Raw genomic sequence first — 20,778 nt, 5'->3', positions numbered from 1 at the left:
GCTCGCTCATCTCTACTTGTCTCCCTTTACTTTGTAAAAAAATGAAAAATTTACACATGTGGTATCCGTGCGTCGTAATGACCCAGAGGAGGAAGTTAGTACATTATTTAACCTCAATGACACGGCCCCTTTTTTTTCTTTTTTCCCCCATTTCTCCCCCCCCCCCCCCGTTTGAAAAATCGTAACTTCTTTATTTATCCATCGACGTCGCTGTATGAGGCCTTGTTTTTTGCGGGACGAGTTGTATTTTTCAATGGTGCTATTTATAGTACCATATAATGTACTGAAAAACTTTTACAAAATTCTAAGTGGAGTAAAGTGAAAATAAAATGACATTCCGCCATCTTTCCGTGTGTTTTGTTTCTACGGCACACAAACTGCAACAAAAACGACATAACTGTATTCTATGGGTCAGTACGATTACTACGATACCAAACTTGTATAGTTTTTTTTTTTTTTTGCTGTAGTACTTGTATTTTTTTTTCAAAGACATATAATTTTTTAAAATTATTTTCTGCTGCATCTTCTGCGCGCAATAAATTTTTTATTTTTCCGTCTATGTACTTGAGCAAAGGCTCATTTTTTGCGAGATGTCCTGTAGTTTACATCAGCACTAATCCGGATACATACGACTTTTTGTTCGCTTTTTTTATTGCATTTTTTCTGGGAAACAGGGTGACTGAAAAAGTGCATTTCTGGCGTTATTTTTTTTCCGGACTACGTTCACCATGTGGGGTAAATTAATGCACTACTTTGATAGATCGGACATTTACGGACGCAGCGATACGAAATATGTATTTTTCTTTTATGATTTAGATTTTATTATTATTCATATGGCATAAGGAGGGTGATTTAAACTTGTATGGCTTTTTTTTTTTTTAAGTGTGAAAAAGTCGTGAAAAGAAAAAAAAAATATTACATTTTGGTATTGGCATAATCGTACCGGCCTGTAGAATTACTTAAATACATTATTTATACTGCTCAGAGAATGCAGTGAAAAATAAAAATAAAAAACATGCCAGAATTACAGATTTTGTTCATCTTGCCCCTAGAAAAAAATGGAATAAAAAGTGATCAAAATTTTACATGTTCCCAAAAAATTAGATAAATGAAAACTAGAGTTCATTCTGCAAAAAACACGGACTTCTGGAGCTCTGGCAATGGAAAAATAAAATTACTACGGCTCTTGGAATGTGGCGACACAAAAGCAAACCTTTTAAGAGAAAAAAATGTTTTAAATGTACAAAAATAGTAAAACATAAAAAAACTGTATAAACTTGGTATCGCCGGGATCGTGCTGACTCAGAGAATAATATTATCACACTATTTATTCTGCATGCTAAACGCCGTAAAAATGAAATCCAAAAAACAAATGGCAGAATTTCTTTTTTTCCTCCAATCTCCATAGAATTTTTATTTTTTATTTTTTACAAAAGTTATGCAATACATTATATATACCCAAAAATGATGCCATCAAAAAGTAGAACTTGTCCCGCAAAAAACAAGCCCTCGTATGGCTGTCAATGGGAAAATGAAAAAGTTATGGCTCTTGGAACGCGATTAGTTGAAATTAAATGATTGGACCATTTAAAAAACCTGCCCTGGTGGGCACGACAGGGTGGTAAGAAACTCGCTGCTTAACCCCTTGAGTGGCACGCCCGGAAATTTTCCGGGACGAGCTCCACTGCTCATAGCAACATAGCCCGGAAGATTTCCAGGCTATGTATCACTATGGGAGCTGCAGAGCACAATGCCACAAGCTGTGACAGTGTGCTCTGCCTGCACAGACTCACACAGAGCAGTGCAGAACTTTGAAAAACCAGCAGAAGATATTGCCGATGTGCCAGCAATCTCCTGCTTTGTTTACAGGTTGCCATAGAGACCATCGGCTTGTCAGAAGCAAGCCGATGGTCTCTGTGGCAGGGAGAGCTTGCTGCTTGGCTGTCAGAGGACAACTAGGTACCAGCTCTAACAGCAGAGATCAGAGAAAACCTCCGATCTCTGCTGTGTTAACCCTTTACATGCTGCAGTCTATGTGACTGCAGCATGTAAAGGGCTGTCACTGCAGCATGTAAAGGGCTGTCACCATCGGACCCCCGGAATGTGATCAGGGGGTCCTGATGGGTCCCTGTGGAAGTCCCCTAAAGGGACAAAAAATTTAAAAAAATAAAAAAAAAGTTAAATTATAAAAAAAATAATAAAAACACTTGTCTCCCTTTACTTTGTAAAAAATCAAAAATACAATCACACATGTGGTATCCATGCGTCGTAATGACCCAGAGAAAGAACTTAATACATTATTTAACCCCTTAATGACATGGCCCCTTTTTTTCTTTTTTCCCCCATTTCTTTTTTTCCTCCCCCGTTAAAAAAAAATCACAACTTGTCCCGCAAAAAACAAGCCCTCATATGGCCATGTCAATGGAAAAATGAAAAAGTTATGGCTCTTGAGACGCAACTGCAAAATTAGTTGAAATTCAATGATTAGACCATTTTAAAAAACCTGCCCTGGTGGGTCTGACAGGGTGGTAGGAAACCCGCCACTCAAGGGGTTAAGCCAATTTCACACTAGCACAGCCACAATTTTGTTGTTGAGATCGGCCATCAGGCCAGGATTTGCAGCAGTAATATGTTGTGAATTTGGCCTTCGACTCATTTGCTCTCTTGAAAAAATTGCTCAATGGGTCACTAAACTAGTAAGGGGTGTAATTTTAATCGAAAACACTAAATAGCCACTTCATTAGAGACACCCAATCTTTGGCCTTTGGAACCACAGCAATTCATCACAGTGTTCATCCACTAGTTATCAGAGGACTTGGTGGGTGCCAAGAAAACGGTCCTTGCACTATTACTCCACCACCACTATTGGCATCCAACAGGAAGGCTTCATTGATTCATGCTACCTCCGCCAAATACTAACATATAAGCCTAGTGCAGCAAAAACCTGGATTCATGTCGCCAGGTGATCAAATTTTTGCACGGTTTATCCCTTGGAGTCTTTCTTGTCTTTTTGTTTCTCTTAGACAGCAATGTGACTCAAGCTGGTTGTTTGCTGTTATAGCCCATCCGTATGAAGGAATGACAAGTTGTGCGTTCAGACAGTTTGACGTTGTACCGCATATTCATCAGAACGATTCTCGACATCCTCCTCTGACCCCTTTCATTGTTAAACTGCTTATATCATCGGGATCCACTTTTGCTGGATGTTTTATTTTCTTCACACCATTTATGTATACTCTTGATGCTGCAGGAACCCCACAAGGTACTGGTCCCAGCTCGTCTAGCATTGAAGACCAGGCCTCGTTCAAAGTCACTCAGATGGCTCAATTTTCCCATATTTTTTTTCTATATGGATTCTAATTGAAACTCATCCATGGAAACTTACTTTTATGCTTCATTCCAGGGTCACATGTATCAGTTCTATATAGGAAAGATCCAATCATGACAAGGCTGCTGTCTCTAATAAAGTGGCCGTTCAGTGTATGTTGTAATACATTATTATAACTTAAAGGGGTTGTCTCGCGAAAGCAAGTGGGGTTAAGTACTTCTGTATGGCAATATTAATGCACTTTGTAATATACAGCGTGCATTAAATATGAGCCATACAGAAGTTATTCACTTACCTTCCCTGCGCTGGCGTCCCCGTCTCCATGGCTCCGTCTAATTTCAGCGTCTAATCTCCCGATTAGACGCGCTTGCGCAGTAGGGTCTTCTCCCATCTGTTCGGTCCGGCACGAGCGGCATTCTGGCTCCGCCCCTTCTACGCATCATCACATAGCTCCGCCCCGTCACATGTGCCGATTCCAGCCTCCTGATTGGCTGGAATCGGCACACGTGACGGGGCGGAGCTATGCGATGACGCATAGAAGGGGGCGGAGTCAGAATGCCGCTCGTGCCAGACCGAGCCGAAGGCAGAAGACCCTTCTGCGCAAGCGCGTCTAATCGGGCTAATCCTGAAATGGTAATCCTGAAATGGTACTGCAGGCTCATTCCCATTAGTTTTTTTTTACTCATTAAACAGTAAAACCGAGTCACCGAGGGCCGTGAGCCACTAAACTGGTAAAAAAAAATGTTATTTTAAAAAAAAAAAAAAAAAAAAAAAAAAAAAAGCATTGTCTTTTCTTTTTTTTTTTTTTATTTTATAATGGCACCTTTGTAAGGGACTTCAAGGGAATTTCTCTCTTTGATGACCTGTCCTCAGGGCAGGTTATATATAGGTAATTATCGGGGTCTGCCGCTCAGGATTTACGCTGATCAACTGATTCCTGGCACCACTGTCACTAAGAATAGTGCAGAAAGCACTGACCTAGTGCAGCGGCCCAAGTTGGTGCCGGGGCACGGCTCCCATTAAATTCAACAGACCTCTCTAATGGGGTATTGCCATCTTACAAATGTATGCATGTGTACGGGCTATGCATTAAATGTCGACACCTGCACATATCTCGAGAATGGAGATCCACCTAACCTCGCCCGGTGAAGCTGTCTCTGGTTGTTGCACCCATGCGGCAGTTGAATTCAGAGGTGTAATTTTAACCCATTTACCCTAAAGGGCATGCATATATGTCCTCAAAGTGTTGGGTTTATAGGAAGCGGGACCAGGAGTCGATCCTGCACAATACACATGGATGACTGCTTTCTTTGACAGCTGACACCAGCCCATAACGGTCTTGATCAGCGCCTACACTAATCGCAGCTGTTAATCCTTTAAATGCCCCAATCAGCATTTGATGGTCCTTTTCGATGACATCATGAGGCCTATGTGCTGTGCTTATAGAATGCCAGCTGAAATACCATCTACCACAATACTGAAGTATATGATATAAGCAATCAAATTGCAAGTTCAAGTCCGTATAGGGTCAAAAGAAAAAGTAAACCTAGGTGCCACTAAAAGTTAAAGATATGTTTTTTTTCCCCTCAAAATTACATGAAAAAGATTTTTTTCAAAAACCTCTTTGGTGCTGCCATGTCTGTAAAAGTCCGATCTATTAAAATAACACATTATTTATCCCGAACAGTGAACGTCGTCAGAAAAACCCCCACAAATCCTGCATTGCACTTTTTCGGTCACCATATCTCCAAGAAAAAAGTTAATAAAATTCATATGTACTGTAACATGGTAACAATAAAAATACAAGCCATAGTCCCAGAGAGATAAAGTTTTATGGCGGTCAGAAGATGGCGACAGAGGTTTTTAAAGATTTTTATTTTTCAAAAGTAGTACAGGAAAAAAAACTAGATAAATTTGGTATCGTCCTAATCGTGCTGATCTGCGGGATGTTCACGTCATTTTAATGGCAGTGTGTATGCTGTAAAAACGAGACTGCTACCCCACCAAAGATAGTGGAATTGTGTGTTTTGTTTTTTTTTTGTTTGTTTGCATTTCACCCCATTTAGAAGTTTTTTTTGCTCATATGGTACATTAAATAGTACAATTGAAAAATTCAACCCGCCACACTAAAAAAAGACAGCTATGTCGACAGAAAATTAAGAGTTGCAATGTTTTGAAAGAGGGGAGGAGAAACCCTAAAAAAGGGGGCCATGCCCTTGAGGGGTTAACTTAGTTCATGGAACTGTGAACAATCCATTCTCCCTTATGGTTACATTCGCCATGTTGGAGTAGGTATATTAGATATTCAGGCTTTATGTAGTTGAGGTCCTAGTTTGGTAAGGTTTGTGTCTGTGCTATCTGCTGTACCGCCTGCACACGACCCGACCGCCCCCTCGTACACCAGTCCTGAGTGATGACTCGTCACAATATTGAAAGGATTTATCTTAAAGTCATGGAGCTTTTCATCTTTTTTTAAGATGCTTTGCAGACTTGTGTTCTTGTCACATTGACTCCCGTGATTTACAGCTCCGGCAGTCCATTACTTTTACATAACTTACTATTCAATTTATATTTTGCTGCAGGAAATTGATCAGTTTGTTCCCAATAGTTGAAAACATTTGTCAAAGTCGGTACTGACATTATTGTGCAATTTATATGTTTGAGGATTATGTGCTGATTGTGGCTTGAAGAATAAATGGAGTGTTGGAGATTAGAGGTGATGCTCTACTGTAGGAATGACCAAGGGGAGCACCAATTATTATTAACAGGGTTAAAACACTTAGAATTTGTAAGGATTTTTAATCCTAAACCAAGGAGCATATAATTGGGTATAATGCTTCATATCATTACTGTTCAGTATTTCTCCTTTTAAAAGGGTTGTCTGGTACTGAACTATTGAAACTTCTCCTCAGCAGAGGTTGTCAGTAGTTGATCAGGAGGGTGCCGGTTGGGACACCGATGATCAGTTGTTATCTGGCCTGCTGTCAGCGTGGGCAGGATTGGAACCTGAAAGCTCCATACACATTGCAGTGGCTAGGCTGGTAATTCCCAGTGCATTAAATGCAACACCAACCCAGGCCATTGCAATATGGACTGTGATCTCCTCTTTCAGCTGTGTTCACACTGACAGCGGCCTGGATAATAGCTGATCACCAGAAGTCCCAGGTGGCGTACCCTTGCTGATCACTATTGATGTCCTGTCCTCAGGATAGATTATAAAAAGTTGAAGTCCAAGAAAATCCCTTTAATGTTCTATATGCTGCTTCCGAGTGACACAGTAAGTTAGGGAGCAGAATCCTTTTTCTTCATGTGCAGCGTATGGAAGACAATATAGTATCTAGTGTCCACACATCAGCTCAAGGTAAACTTAGAATTCAAAGTGACGCCTGCAAGAGGGAGAAAACTGCTGAGAATTTTAGGATACAAGTCCAATGAAGGCCAGAAATATACTATCCTACCAAAAGTATTAGGATAATGACCTAATGGCATCCCGTATTTTGTGTGGCATACCTTCTACTAACATCTGATACACTTCAGCTGGTATTTCCCTCTATTCATCCTAAAAATGTCTGGTGAGTTTTTCTCAATGATAATGGACACTTCTTATTTCCTGACCCACCATTCCAGTTCATCCGAAAGATGTTCAGTGGGGTTCAGGTCAGGACTCTGTGCAGCCAGTTTAATCGTGGAATATCCACATCCTCAAACCAACATAAAACAGTGTTGGATTTGTGACGAGGTGCTTTGTCTTTGTTGGAATCATTCCCAGAATATTGCCACATTGCCGGCAGCACATTGTTGTGTAGAATGTCAAGGTACACCTCCATGTTCATGGTTCTTGCCAACCAATGGATCAAGACCATAACAGAACCTCCAATGTACTTAACTGTTGGCACAACGCACTGGGGCCAAAGGAGCTCCCCAAGGGTTCTCCACACCCAGGTAAATCCATCTGATTTGTAAATGGAGTAGTCAGATTCGTCACTCCATAGAACATCTTCCATTGCTCAACTGTCCAATGACGACCCTGCTTGCACCATTGTAAAGTGGTCAATGCATCTTCATTTAGATAATTCCCCAGATATTTGCAGGATGAATGGAGGGAAATACCAGCTAAAGTGTATCAGACATTAGTAGAAAGTATGCCATGAAGAATTACCATGTAAATGCTACTTTTGATTCTTGCTCAGGTATTCAATTACTTTGGGTAAGATAGCGTAGTGCAAATCCTCATGAGCACAAACTTCAGTTTATTCTGAGAAGTCACCTAAAACAAAAATGCCAGGAAAATCACACAAAAAATGCAGCATTTACCTAAAAATGCAGAAACTTCCCTTATGGTATTGTATGTTAAATATTTACTAATCGCATTACTTTGGGATTTACAAGAAAATTAAAAAAAGTTTTTGTTTACTTGGCTGGGAGCAAAAGTTACTGAAGAAGAAATACAACACATCACTGCTGCAAGTTGTCTCCAAACCCTAGGAGCGGTGTACTAATGAAGCCGAAAGCTCAAGGGAACAAGAGCTTCCACCTAATTATAAACATTTTTACTTAACCCAGCCGTGGATAGGCCCGGCTCTTTCATCTCTCCCAAGCGTTTCTTTTATCCTCCAAGATTCCCAGCTCTGCAGACAAATGAGAACTAGCACGATTTCTTTAGGCCTCCGTCTTAGAAATTACCCATTTGATGCGAGTTGAAGCAATTTCCTCGTGACGGCGTACGCTTTAACCTGTTCACCCCAAGATTTCTCCGAACAAAGAATCAAATCTTGGTCTGAAAAGACCGGTCTCCTATATGGGTCTCGGAACAGAAATCTAGACTTTGTCTTTTAATTAGATTATGACCTTAAATGAGACACCGATAATTACTGCACTGTCTCCACATGTGAATTATGACTGTCTCGTTAACGCTATCGTATACCTTACAGTCTTAAACTGTGGACATAACGCTGCTTGGCAGAATATTGGTATATTTGTCATAGTCTCGTATCTTAATGTCCTTGAATTTGAAAAAGGGATTATGCAGTCAAGTCATTATGTTCTTTTTTTTAGTCTTGTTATATGGATAAAAATAAAAGTCTTGGCATGCAAGCTAATAAGTATTAATGCTCAAATTTTAATTTCTTGACTGTTTGTGGATTAGTAGTGTATAGGAATTTTGGGATGCTTGACTGAGAAGATTTGAAAACCTTAAATGCTGCCTAAAAAAGGAAATAAAATAAACCCTCAATGGACAACTTGCCTCTTGCAACTGAAATTCAGCTACTAAGCAGAGGACCTTGAAATGGCCATGAAACATTAAAGGGGTTGTGCTAGAATTTACTTAATTCCCTTCGGTGGCAGGTTTATTATTACCATATTATGGCAAGGAAATGCAGTAAAAACCCCGGAAGATTTCAGATGACAGCTCAGTGCTCTGCACATTTCAGCACTTGAGCTGTCCACAGAAATCTTCCAGGGTTTAACTGCATGGTCAGTGCAGCAAGCCCGGAGATTTTCCGGGCGTGCCACTAAAGGGCTTAATCATGTATCCTCAGGATATGTGATAGGGTGATCAGTAGAGGTTTCACTAATGAGACCCCCGTCGATCTATAGAATGGGGGGTCTGGAGTCTCTCTCTTCTCCCTACTGCACCCCCACAGTGAGGACGAGCTTGAATAGAGTGGCAGTCAAGCATGCATTGTGTGACTTCATTTTTTTTTGCAGCTGCTTGAGATATAAAAATACAGGCACTATGTTATTTCCAGTAGTCCCATAAAGTTAAGTGTAGTGGCGGTGTGCAGCGAGGAGGACATTGGGCCTACATTCCCAGGATCAGTGGGATCGGTGAGACCCGCATCAATCACACGATTATCACCTATCCGGAGGATACTTGATAAGTCAATTGTGGAAATACCCCTTTAAAACTTTGCATTATTCAATTTGTGTTTATTCCTCCTGAAAATGTATTTAAAAAAATGGTCAACTAAGCATTATCAATACGGTGCCCCGAATCAGTCTGACATTGTCATCCATAAGTTATTTCTTTATATTTAGCAGAAAACGGGTGATTTGCCTTCCTTTCGCTGCCATATATGGGACACCCTTACATTGCACATCAAGTTTCCATGCTTTGGCTATGTGCTCATGTATTAGTATGCGATTTAAATCAACATATTTGTCACTGTTCAGGCTAGATAAGATTGCCAGAATGGGTCATTTTGTACAAAGTTTGGAATTTGGCAGCACCCAAATTACAGAAGAGCAGATAAAACACCAACACAAGCCTCCCCAACAGCTTGCTTTCCTGTCCTGACTAATACATGGTTGATTTTCTGTTACGACTGGTACACTTGCAAAAACTCGGCTAATTTTGTCATTTTGTGACCTCTTCTATCCCACAAACTGATGGTGATAACATCCTTTTTTTTTCTTTCGAATTTATTTATTAGGTTTTTGTTAATGAGTTTTTTTGTACCTGAGTTTTGTCTTTGTGTATGGAGGAGGGGCCGGGAAGAACCTGTTTGTTTTAAGTCTTTAAAGGGGTTGTCTCGCGGCAAACCTCAACATTTTACCTTACCTCAAAATTTTACCTTACCCTTATTTCGTCGGATCGGTAAGTAGCAAGCGGTTTTTAAGCTGCTTGCTACTTACCGATCCGACGAATAAGGACTTTAAAAAATCTTCTCCCAAGATGGCTGCCGGTCCTTTCCCAGGGATGCACTGCGGTTTTCTCCCATGGTGCACTGCGGGTCTTCTCCCATGGTGCACCATGGGCTCTGTGCGTTCCATTGCCAATTCCAGCCTCCTGATTGGCTGGAATCGGCACACGTGACGGGGCGGAGCTACGCGATGATGCGTAGAAGGGGGAGGAGCCAGAACGCCGCTCGTGCCTGGACCGAGCAGAAGGGGAGAAGACCGCACAGCGCAAGCGCGTCTAAAAAAGCAAGAATACATCAGAATTAGATGGATCCATGGAGATGGGGACGCTAGCAACGGAGCAGGTAAGTGAATAACTTCTGTATGGCTCATAATTAATGCACGATGTACATTACAAAGTGCATTAATATGGCCATACAGAAGTGTATACCCCCACTTGCTGCCGTGAGACAACCCCTTTAATGAGAACCTGTCACGTCCTTCATACCTTACTTACCCCCTTCCCTGAAGTGATACATGAGGTAGGGACACGCATGCTGATTCCAGTGGTCTGTCACTTACTAGGTAAAGTGCCGCTAGTTTTCATTACTTACATGTAATCGTTATCGTTCAGGTTATCACTGAATCAGGCCAATCTGAACAGTAATCGTTCCGTGTAAGCAGTGCCAGCAAATCAACGACAAACAATAATTTCTTGCTTCTCATTCGTCGTTCAGTTTTTGCAGGCACAAGAATCAAACGACGATCGGCCCGTGTGAACAGACAGTCGTTCATCTATGAGCAACTGCCTGTTTACTGTGAATGAAGGCGGGTGGCCAGAATGATCTACAGCCCGCTCCGCCTCCATTCATTTAACGATTATCGCTGCTGTGTGATAATGACTATCGTCAGGACGACTATTTTGTCCCTTAATGCCCAACAATCATCTCACATAAAAGGACCCTTTAAGTTCTGAAAAATATCACTACTTTATGCTTCCCTGAGAAGTTCCCTTTAATTGGGGATCAAGGTCTTTTACCCAAATATTGATACTGCATGGATGGAATTTTTACATAATTTTAGCCCTGTCATGAGAAAAAAAAAATTCCAAAGAGTTTTTTCCAGACTTTTATTGCTAAGGTTGATGTTTTTTTATTCTTTTTTTATAGATTAACATAATCCTGCCTCCTCCTTTGCTTCATTACAGCTTCGCCAGGTGTCAGATCTTGTATATCACATTTATTACCAAGTAAATGCTGCATTGCTGATCTACAGGTCACTCGCTTGCAGATTCCAAGCTGTGGCCATCTGCTTCATCTTGGACCTTGCGGAGCACAGAGCTAGAAGCACTGACCTGTCAACACTTATATTTTTAATCCTTTTTCTTCCCATCTCCTTCCATACTTGGCCGCGGTCCACAGCACTACAGCGCTGCTAGCAGGTTAGAACCTGTGCAGAATTTTACCAGAAATCAAATTAGCTCGGGCTCACTCTGTAAGTGTTTGTCCATTTATGTCTCAACTGTGGAAATGAGGGTTAAATGTACGCCGTCCATTAAAGTTTAAAACTGACCAGCTCTCCATTTAGAGCTATAATTGCTAAATTGCTTTATTGCAACAGGTTAACGATAAAGGCAGGGGAAGGTTTTCAGTTCTATATGTTGTAGATGCTAGCTAGGGAAAAAAAATGTTTGTAATATACTCAAATTTAGGGTTCATATTGTCTGGCCTTTTGCCACACTCTGCCCTGTGTGATGACTAGGCTAAAGTTGGGAGGGGTACTGCTCCCTGTGAAGAGTGCCAAGTAGGAGTAAGGAGGCTTGTCGACCATCCAATGCTCCCCTGGGGAAATTTGGTGTGCAAAGGGTGTAATATCTCTACCGTCCCGTCTATTGGAAGGTAGCTTCCCTATATGTACATTTCTGACCGTCTAACAAGGCTTCCAACGTGACTGAAGATATAAGCCAAACCTGAATCTTCTCTATAAGTTGAAGACCTCTATATACAGACAGCTGCACTGGACAATCCCTTGTTGTTGGAAGGGTCCCTTGACAATAAGCTGGTCACAAAGGGTCACCCTCAGGTGTAATCTGTTGGGAAACTTGATGGTAAATCTTTAGTTTCCCTATAGTGCCTCCGCAGAGGAAGCAGAGAATTACACTATATCTGTTTAAATCAATTTCTTGATTACTAATGCTCATAATTGCTTAAATCTAAGTGATTTGATTTATGAAAATGAGCCTTTAATGGGATTGTCCAATTCTGACACACTGAATATGACTTTAGTCATTGGGTGACGTTTAATCTCCACCCCCTCAGAACTATAGTTGTCACGGAAGTTTATATGAAGTGCTAATTGTGCCTAGAAGGGACTGGCAAGGGAACTTTGCCTTTTAAATCATTGCATCTATGGATGGCTACTTAAGTGAGTACAAATAGAGTGGTTATGGAATGGTACTGTCAGTGTGCTAGACGCTTATAAATATTAGATGATTACTGATGGTTTGCTGGTTTCAACAAGATCAGGTGACAAACTACAGCTATGCCTTTAGTAAAGAGAAGCAGCCACACTCAGTTTTGCTTTTTCCTCAAAAATATAAAACTTCTATACTATGAGAGCTCTTATACCGCTACAGTATGTGTAGTACTCTTCCTTACTCAAGCAGCCGATTTTGCTCCTGAGCCCTACCTAATAGCTTGGACCAGGAAGTATCAAGCTTAGACAGCCCCGTTTTAGCGCTATCGTGAAATGGGAATAAAAGAGACCGCGCTCGGCACCTCTTAAAGTAGACCTATATACAATAGGAGGTACAATGGGCATAATACTGCAACGTGTTTCAAGGGTCAGAGTAGCTTTCTCCAGTGCGAGATAGAAATAAGAAAAAAGGGAACAAACACCCAGGATGCCGCCAAGGTTGTAGTTGGCGTGCAGGTTGGACCAGAACCAGAACTGACCTGTGCAACGGAAAGCCACCTGCACTAAGAATCAAAGTTACACTTCAAAACATGGATTTGTGCTCAGATTGAGTTGCTTATTTGCTAATGCATGCAAATGGACTATCATACCTGCGGTCTCTCCTCTACCCAACAGAGACTCTACATATAAGCATACCTGGCTTTTGGTATGAACCACCCTATAATAGAGCGAGTCCACTATTCCAGGTTAGTTTCAATCTTTTATTTCTCTGGAGCTTTTCATACAGTCGCTCTGAAGCACTGCTCTATGTAACCTGATCCCTCAGTGAAAACTCCCTTTTATAGTGCCCTTGTGGGTTTTCAGTGAGCGCAGAGATTCTGGATAGTTACAATGCAGGTGCCGGATATAGGGAGGATGAGGCATTTGCTTAGTGGAGAAAAAAGTTTGCATTATATTACAATGTTTATTATCTTGGCATGTACTATAAATTTATGAAACACATGTGGCCGATAAAGCTGGTGACGTCTGCTGTTAGGGCATGCTGGCAGTTGTAGTTTGGCATTCTCGGGATTGTAGATGCACTTTAAATAATCGTGACTATTAGGAGTCTCGTGTGGCGCAGAGTGTTAAACTCTCACTCACGACCTGAAGGTTGCGAATTCAATCCCTGCGTGGTTCAGGTAGCCGGCTCAAGGTTGACTCAGCCTTCCTTCCTTCCGAGGTCGATAAAATGAGTACCTGGCTGGCGGGTAATACATAAATTACCTGAAAGCGCTGCGGAATAAGTTTGTATAAGTTGGCGCTATACAAATAACAAGTCCCCCTCATCTCTAGTGTTGGCCATTCTCTATAGGTTTTCCCCCTGCCTGCAAGAGGAAAATACACACTAATGATAAAAAAATCTTCTTTACCTTGATTGATTTTATTTTGGCAAATCATCAGTTTTTACATACTTTCATAAAAATGCTAAGAAACTAATGTTTAGTGCATTTGGGCTTTATGCTTGCCAGGTTGCATGTAATGCTATCCCTGAAGCTCTCCATTCACTGTGGACATATCTGATGATTTAGCTTCTAGGTAGATTGTTTCAGAAAGTTCCCGATCACCAGATAGTTAAGTGCAGCTGACGTTCCTATTGTTGCAGCTGCATATGTTAATTCCTTTACCTTAGAGGGGTAAGAGAATCCATTAGGTTTGTTCCTGGCATGGCTAGAACCATTGCGGTTAATGTTAATGACTTTCAGTAATGCCTTTTGCCTGCATACTTTCACCGTCTTGCAATGGGCTGCTGCATAGCAAATGACATGGGATAGGCTTACCAACTGCTGGACCGACAAGGAGAAAGCTTAAATACACTCATGCGGTAGAAAGCCATCATGTAGTTCCTGCTCGGTCTGATTATTAGACGTCAGCAGTCTTGGTGCGAGGAGAACCCATAAAACACATTGTTTCTGCTTGTCAGTAACTTTGGAACTTGAATTTCTTCAGCACACGTTTGGTGTAATTGCTGCTTAACTTTTTTTTTTGCATTTGTTTTTAAGTGGTAGTAAAGTTTTTTTATTTTACTGTCTTCAATCTCGTCAGACAACATCGTTAAATGTGCTGTCCAGTTGTAAATTATTGATGGCTATCAATAGTTGATTGGTGAGGATCTGTCGCCAGAGAACCCCCCCCCCTTCCCCCGCTGATCAGCTGTTATCCGGGCTAGTGCGCTTGTGCACTGAGGGGACTTTTGCAGACTGCTCCGTTCCGACCGCAGTGGTGAGGTTTGGTATTGCAGATAGGCCATCAATAGTTTACGACTGGACAAACCCCTAAAAGGAAAGTTTATGATGCTGCATCTAAGTGCCACAATGATGATCAAGTGATTTAAGTGATGCCTTTTATTTGGGATCCCCTAGGGTTTGGGCAAAAGGGTAATCCATTGCTTGAGCCAGGGATTTGCCCCTATTGCCGGATTCATGCATGCATATTACTGCCTTCAAGGAGGACTGTATGATGATGATGGTATTTCGTGTGCTTCTGCCATTGGTCTGGCTGCTGGAAACCATATTAAAAATTGTTTGTTTTAGTGTTTAATGTCCTACTCTAGGGGTGCATAGACTACTAAAAAAGTTGCTCCTGAGATTCTTGGGCGTAACTCGCATCTGTCAGCATACGGACATCCCATTTGCGTAATGTCTGGGAGAACATATGCTATTCCTGTCCGAAAATGAGACAAGGATAGGACATGCAGCAAATTTTTAAATTTTTTTTTATACATTTTTTTTTTAATGCGGACTGTTCATCCGCGTTTAAAAAAACAAACCATCCCATATGCATACACCTATTCAAATTAATGGATGCGCTATTTCCTTTTGGTCCAAAAATCGGAAGGAAAAAAGGCGGTGTGCGTGGAGCTTAAGAATCACCAATATTCTGTCAGAAATCCTTTATAAGAAGTGGTCTTTATTCTTTATTTATAAGTTGTGTAATGACAAGAAAACTTTATTAGATCACCGGGAAAATAACAAAACTCCAGGACAGAGTAAAGCGCGGTTTACATCACATTCTTGGACCTGATATACCTCTTTTTATACCACAATACATTTTTATCCAAAAACCTAATTTACAGGAGGAATCAATGTCATTTGAATAATCATTGTTTTATTTTGTTCTTCTTTTACAGTTCTGATCGTCTTATAGAAGAAACTATAAGGTAAGTAAAGTATCCCGATGTGTTATGTTAATGTGCTTTAACCCCTTCCCATGATAAAAATGTACGCCATGTACCACCACTAGCAATGCAGTTAACCTCTTCAGTACTGAAGTGCCCTTTATAATGGTGATCACTGATCCCGGGAGCATCATAGTCCAAAATCTGACGAGGTCCTCCGAATCTGGCAACGTTCTTGTTGTAATTGCCTATTAGGGAAAAACCTGTAGTCCTACTATGGGCCTGTACGGCTATATATGTACAAGCTGCACGCTGTGAGAAAAATGACATAACTTAATTCTGTGGGTCAGTACCATTACGGTGTTGACCCATTTTATAGCTTTTTTAAAAATTATTTCGCTGTACTACTTCAAAAAATAAAATATAATTTGAAAATAATAAAATTATTTTCTGCCGCCATCGTCTGACAGCCATAGCTTTATCTTTCCATTGATGGGGCTGTATGCAGGCTAGTTTTTTGCTGGATGTTCCATATGTTTCTGTTGGTACCACTTTAAAGTTTATATTCATTTTTGATCACTCTATATTACATTTTTCTTGCAGATGAGGTGGCCAAAAAAAAAGCACAATTTTGGTGTTGTGTATTTTTTTTTCTGACCATGTTCACTGTGCAGGATAATTAATGCGTTACTTTAACCCTTTGCAATCCAATTTTGGATTCAGTGTTTCCTAGAGGGCTTTCTCTTTCTGCCATTATACAATGGCGCCATCTGCTGGCTAGAGCCAGTACTGCAGTATGGGACATGCTGGAGAGGCCCCCGACAACAGAGCAGCCAGTAATGTACAATAAGTATACCTTGCCGGATGTCTTCTGACATCTGAGCTGTACAGCCTTTGGAATGTGTGAAGATGTCAGGCAGTGAATTGGAAAGGGTTAATAGATCTTTTATCATGGACGCAGTGATGTCAAATATGTTTTTCAGGTGTTTTTGTTTTTTATCATAAATATAGGGAAAGGTTTTTCGTTTTGTTACCTTTTTTAAATTTTTTTTCTATTTTACTCATTTCTACAAATTTTTTTTTTTTTTTTGCAAACATATATTATACTGCAGTCTCTCGAGATGTGCCTCAGGCTGCCCTGACAACCAAACGGCAATCTCACTGTGGGGAGGGGGGCATCTAATCAAGATATTTTAATGCCGCTGACAGAATTAACAGCAACATTGAACGGGGTTAACAGTTGTTTTCAGTGTGAATGCTGCTCGCGGCTGTCATGGGCGGTAGTCGGCTGTCAAGGACAGCCGAAACCCGCTGTGTATACAGTGGGGTTGTCTCTTCAGCACCCTCCATGCTGTCCAGCGCTGCTTCCCTCCTAAGTTTCTCTCTTCTGCGCAGACAATGGAATATAGACCTAAGCCAAGGCAAAATTGGGTAGGAACTTTAGAGTTTAATATGTGCGAGGGAGACCTCTTTGGTCTCCGTTTCATGTATATTCCTTCCCTGGTAGGCCGGCAGTCCACTGGCGTTGCGAAGTCCTGCGGCAGGTCACCTCTCGGGAGCAGGAGCTGCCGCCAAATCTCTGCCGGTCATCCCTATCTGATAGGCTGGCTGCGGAGAATCGGGGACAGGGGCCGTCGCTTTCCATAGCAATGCTATGGAAAGCTTTGGCCGGCGGTTTACCGCCGGTGAATACACTGCCGTGGACCGGCGCCTTAGTCTTTCTAGCAGGATAGATGGGCCACATCCTCCGATTCACGGCCGTTTACACTAGCCATACATGTTAATGTCACTGGACAATGGATGAAAGATCCTTCTGACAACGTTATATCAAAGGAAGATCGTTACTGCATGAAAACTCTTTCATCTCGTTATCAGAGGAAAATTTCAGATGGGCTCGACTCCTTTCCAGATGGTTTTTGCTACATTTCACCTGGGGAATAATCGTTTTGGTTGAAATAGCCCATTTTCATTAACTTCAGTCTAATAGCTATGTGTAGCAAGAAAAAAACATTATGTAACTAAGACAGCGACTCGGAAGTATAAAATAATGCAAGTAGATGTTAAAAAAGAAATATATTGGTGGGGACTCACCTGGTGGGGAAGCTGGACCCAAGGGGGAACCAGCTGGACCACACCTATAGTCCCTCTATGCCAAATGGAGGAAGCACTTGGGAGACCTCAAGTGTCCACAAACTGGGTAGGAAGTCTGGGAGGCGCTGAAATCCAAAGCAAATGGTTCCAGATGGCAAGATATTGACTATAATAAATAAACTCCTGCCCTCAGGTCCGTGCTATGTGTGCAATATACTATTCCATCAACATAGAATGGAAACTTCATGCTTGAAAAAGGGGATATGTACCCCGAAATGTGTTGCATGTCCACCTGGTTTGTCTACCTGTATGTTGCCTGTCGCTATTAACCCTTTCCAATCCACTGTCTGACCTGTGAAGACATTATGATTTAAGGCTGTACAGCTCCGATGTTGGTAGACTTCCCTTGGGGGTTCTCTTACTGTGTATTGCCAGCCTCTTTGCTGTCGGAGCCTATCCAACGTGTCACCTCATGCACTACTGGCTTTAGCCAGCATATAGCGCCATTGTATAACAGCAGAAAAAGAGTAAGCCCCCTAGGAAAACCAGGATACAAATTGGACTGGAAAGGGTTAAAGTATTCCCTGATGAAAATCTACCCAGTACCCTGGTCCTTCTACCTCTGGCTTCCACATTGGGGGTTCTGTAGGTCCATCAGACCCCTCCGTTTAGTAAGGGTCAGTTTCAATTCTTTGTTGATGGAATACTTCATTGTATACAAAGCACAGAGTTTATTTATTCTATTTGATATCTCTGTGTGGCTTTATGTCGGATGCAGTTAAAGGGGTTGTCCCGAGGCAGCAAGTGGGTCTATACACTTCTGTATGGCCATAATAATGCACTTTGTAATGTACATTGTGCATTAATTATGAGCCATACAGAAGTTATAAAAAGTTTTTTACTTACCTGCTCCGTTGCTGGCGTCCTCGTCTCCATGGTGCCGACTAATTTTCGCCCTCCGATGGCCAAATTAGCCGCGCTTGCGCAGTCCGGGTCTTCTCCTCTTCTCTATGGGGCTCCGTGTAGCTCCGTGTAGCTCCGCCCCGTCACGTGCCGATTCCAGCCAATCAGGAGGCTGGAATCGGCAATGGACCGCACAGAAGCCCTGCGGTCCATGGAGACAGAGGATCCCGGCGGCCATCTTCAGCAGGTGAGTATGAAGACGCCGGACCGCCGGGATTCAGGTAAGCGCTGTGGGGGTTGTTTTTTTAACCCCTGCATCGGGGTTGTCTCGCGCCGAACGGGGGGGGGGTTTAAAAAAAAAAAAAACCCGTTTCGGCGCGGGACAACCCCTTTAAAGATTTACATCTCTGCAGCCTGTAAGGGCTAATGCCCACGTCCGAATTTCTGTCGTGTTTTATGTGGCGGAAATCCGCAGCTTTATCCCAGAGCTATAGGTTCTAATGAACTGAATAGCTCAATGCTCACACTGCAGAATTCCGCAGCGTGAAAGAAACCGTGGCATGTTCTATTTGCTGCGGGAATAGGCACAGCCGGCTTCCATTGTAGTCAGTGGAAGCCGGCCATCATGCTATACTTCGGCTGTAAGCACAGTGGAAGTATCGTGTGAATACCTGTCTCCGCCCACCACCAGCCGCATCATTGGCCACTGCAGGCACGTATACGCTGTACTGCACATGCGCACTGGCTGGCAGACAGGATTCACGCAGCGGATCTGATGGGGTGAGTATGAGGGTTTTGGGGAGCGTCGTAACATAGTTTGTAAGGCCGAATGAAGACCATGTCCACCTAGTCCAGCCTGTGGCGGACTCCGCTGCGATATTCCACTGGTGGAGTCTGTCACAGCCGTGGGCATGAGGCCTAAAGCATAGATTTTTCTCCGTGCATCAAGTAGGCATCTCCTTTTGCGTCTATCACCAATTTTTGATGTTTAATTAATATTAGTTTCTGATAAATTTTGCCCCAATAAGTCAAATAATATCTTTTACTGTTTAGAGTCTGTTCCATTTTTTTGTAACTTTTGTCTTGTTTTCCGAATGAGTCTAAGGGTAGGCTTTCAGAGATATTTCTGATTCCCAGTCGTAGGTTTCATTGGTGCATGCGACTTTAGTGTAACTTTTATGCATCGTCGCTTGTTTTGTTCACTAAGTCTTTACAAGTATTTGCATTTGCAAACAAAAAAAACACGTTTTTTTCCATCGTTTTGCATCCGCATGCACTTTGTGTCGTCTTTTTTTTTTTTTTTTTTTACTTTGGTATGGCCGGTTTCACAGAGCTGAGAAACGTGAGTGAGATTTATGCACAGATCTCATGTGAACATGAACCCCATTCTTTATAATGGAGTCATATATGTGAGCGATGCTTTCCCACATCACTGTGTGGAGGAAAAAAATCACTGCATGCCCTATCTTTTCACTTTCCTCGGAACGCATTGCCCATTGTTTTCAACGGGACAGTAAAACACATCGCACAACGTGCTATGCAAGGGTTCCCATTTAAATCAATGGGACACACTTGCCAATCCTCTAACGCGTCTGCAAGCCGTGACGGGGGCTATTTCACAGAAGTGATTCGAGACGTTTATGCCCGAAAAACGCCTCGCATCTGCATGAAAACGTACTCAAGCGAGCGCGATACTGGCTTGAGTTTCTTGGCCAGATATCGCGCTCACCCGTGTGTTGGTAGCCCTAGGTCATCTACTTTTCACAGTTGCAAAAAAAAAACAACAAAACTGATACTGACCCAATTTTTTTTTTGCATCCTTTAACCCTTTCCAATCCACTGTTCGACATCTAAAGACATTATGATTTAAGGCTGTACAGCTCCGATGTTGGAAGACGTCCGTCGGGGTTCTCTTACTGTATATTGCCAACCTCTCTGCTGTCGGAGCCTATCCAACGTGTCACCTCATGCAGTACTGGCTTTAGCCAGCAGATAGTGCTGTTGTATAACAGCAGAAAAAGAGTAAGCCCCCCTAGGAAAACCAGGATACAAATTGGATTGGAAAGGGTTAAGAAAAGCAGACAACACAAAGTCTGCACACGGATGGCATCTGAAGGCTGTCCGTTTTTTTGCAACGTTTTTTTTGTAACCCCATTGATCGATTGGGGTGAATCTCATCCATAGATCTGGTAAAATAGTGTATTCCATGAATGCTTTCTCGCAGTCCTTGTATGCGTTAGAATACTCTGTGGTGTGTATACGG

General features: G+C 42.0%; 1 protein-coding gene across 2 annotated transcripts in view; it reads left to right on the top strand.

Annotated features, from left to right (window-relative positions):
* The window catches only part of GOSR1 (golgi SNAP receptor complex member 1), a 76,680-nt gene that overhangs the window by 38,503 nt on the left and 17,399 nt on the right, over positions 1-20,778 (top strand). For both annotated transcript variants that reach the window (XM_066599540.1, XM_066599539.1), the window contains exon 7: positions 15,534-15,563. In XM_066599540.1, coding sequence (XP_066455637.1) covers positions 15,534-15,563 — 30 coding nt within the window. The remainder of the gene's footprint in view (positions 1-15,533; positions 15,564-20,778) is intronic.

Source organism: Eleutherodactylus coqui, chromosome 4, assembly GCF_035609145.1.
Source record: "Eleutherodactylus coqui strain aEleCoq1 chromosome 4, aEleCoq1.hap1, whole genome shotgun sequence".
In the NCBI taxonomy this organism is placed as follows: Eukaryota; Metazoa; Chordata; class Amphibia; order Anura; family Eleutherodactylidae; genus Eleutherodactylus; species Eleutherodactylus coqui.
This window is presented reverse-complemented; position numbering and strand designations above follow the sequence as displayed.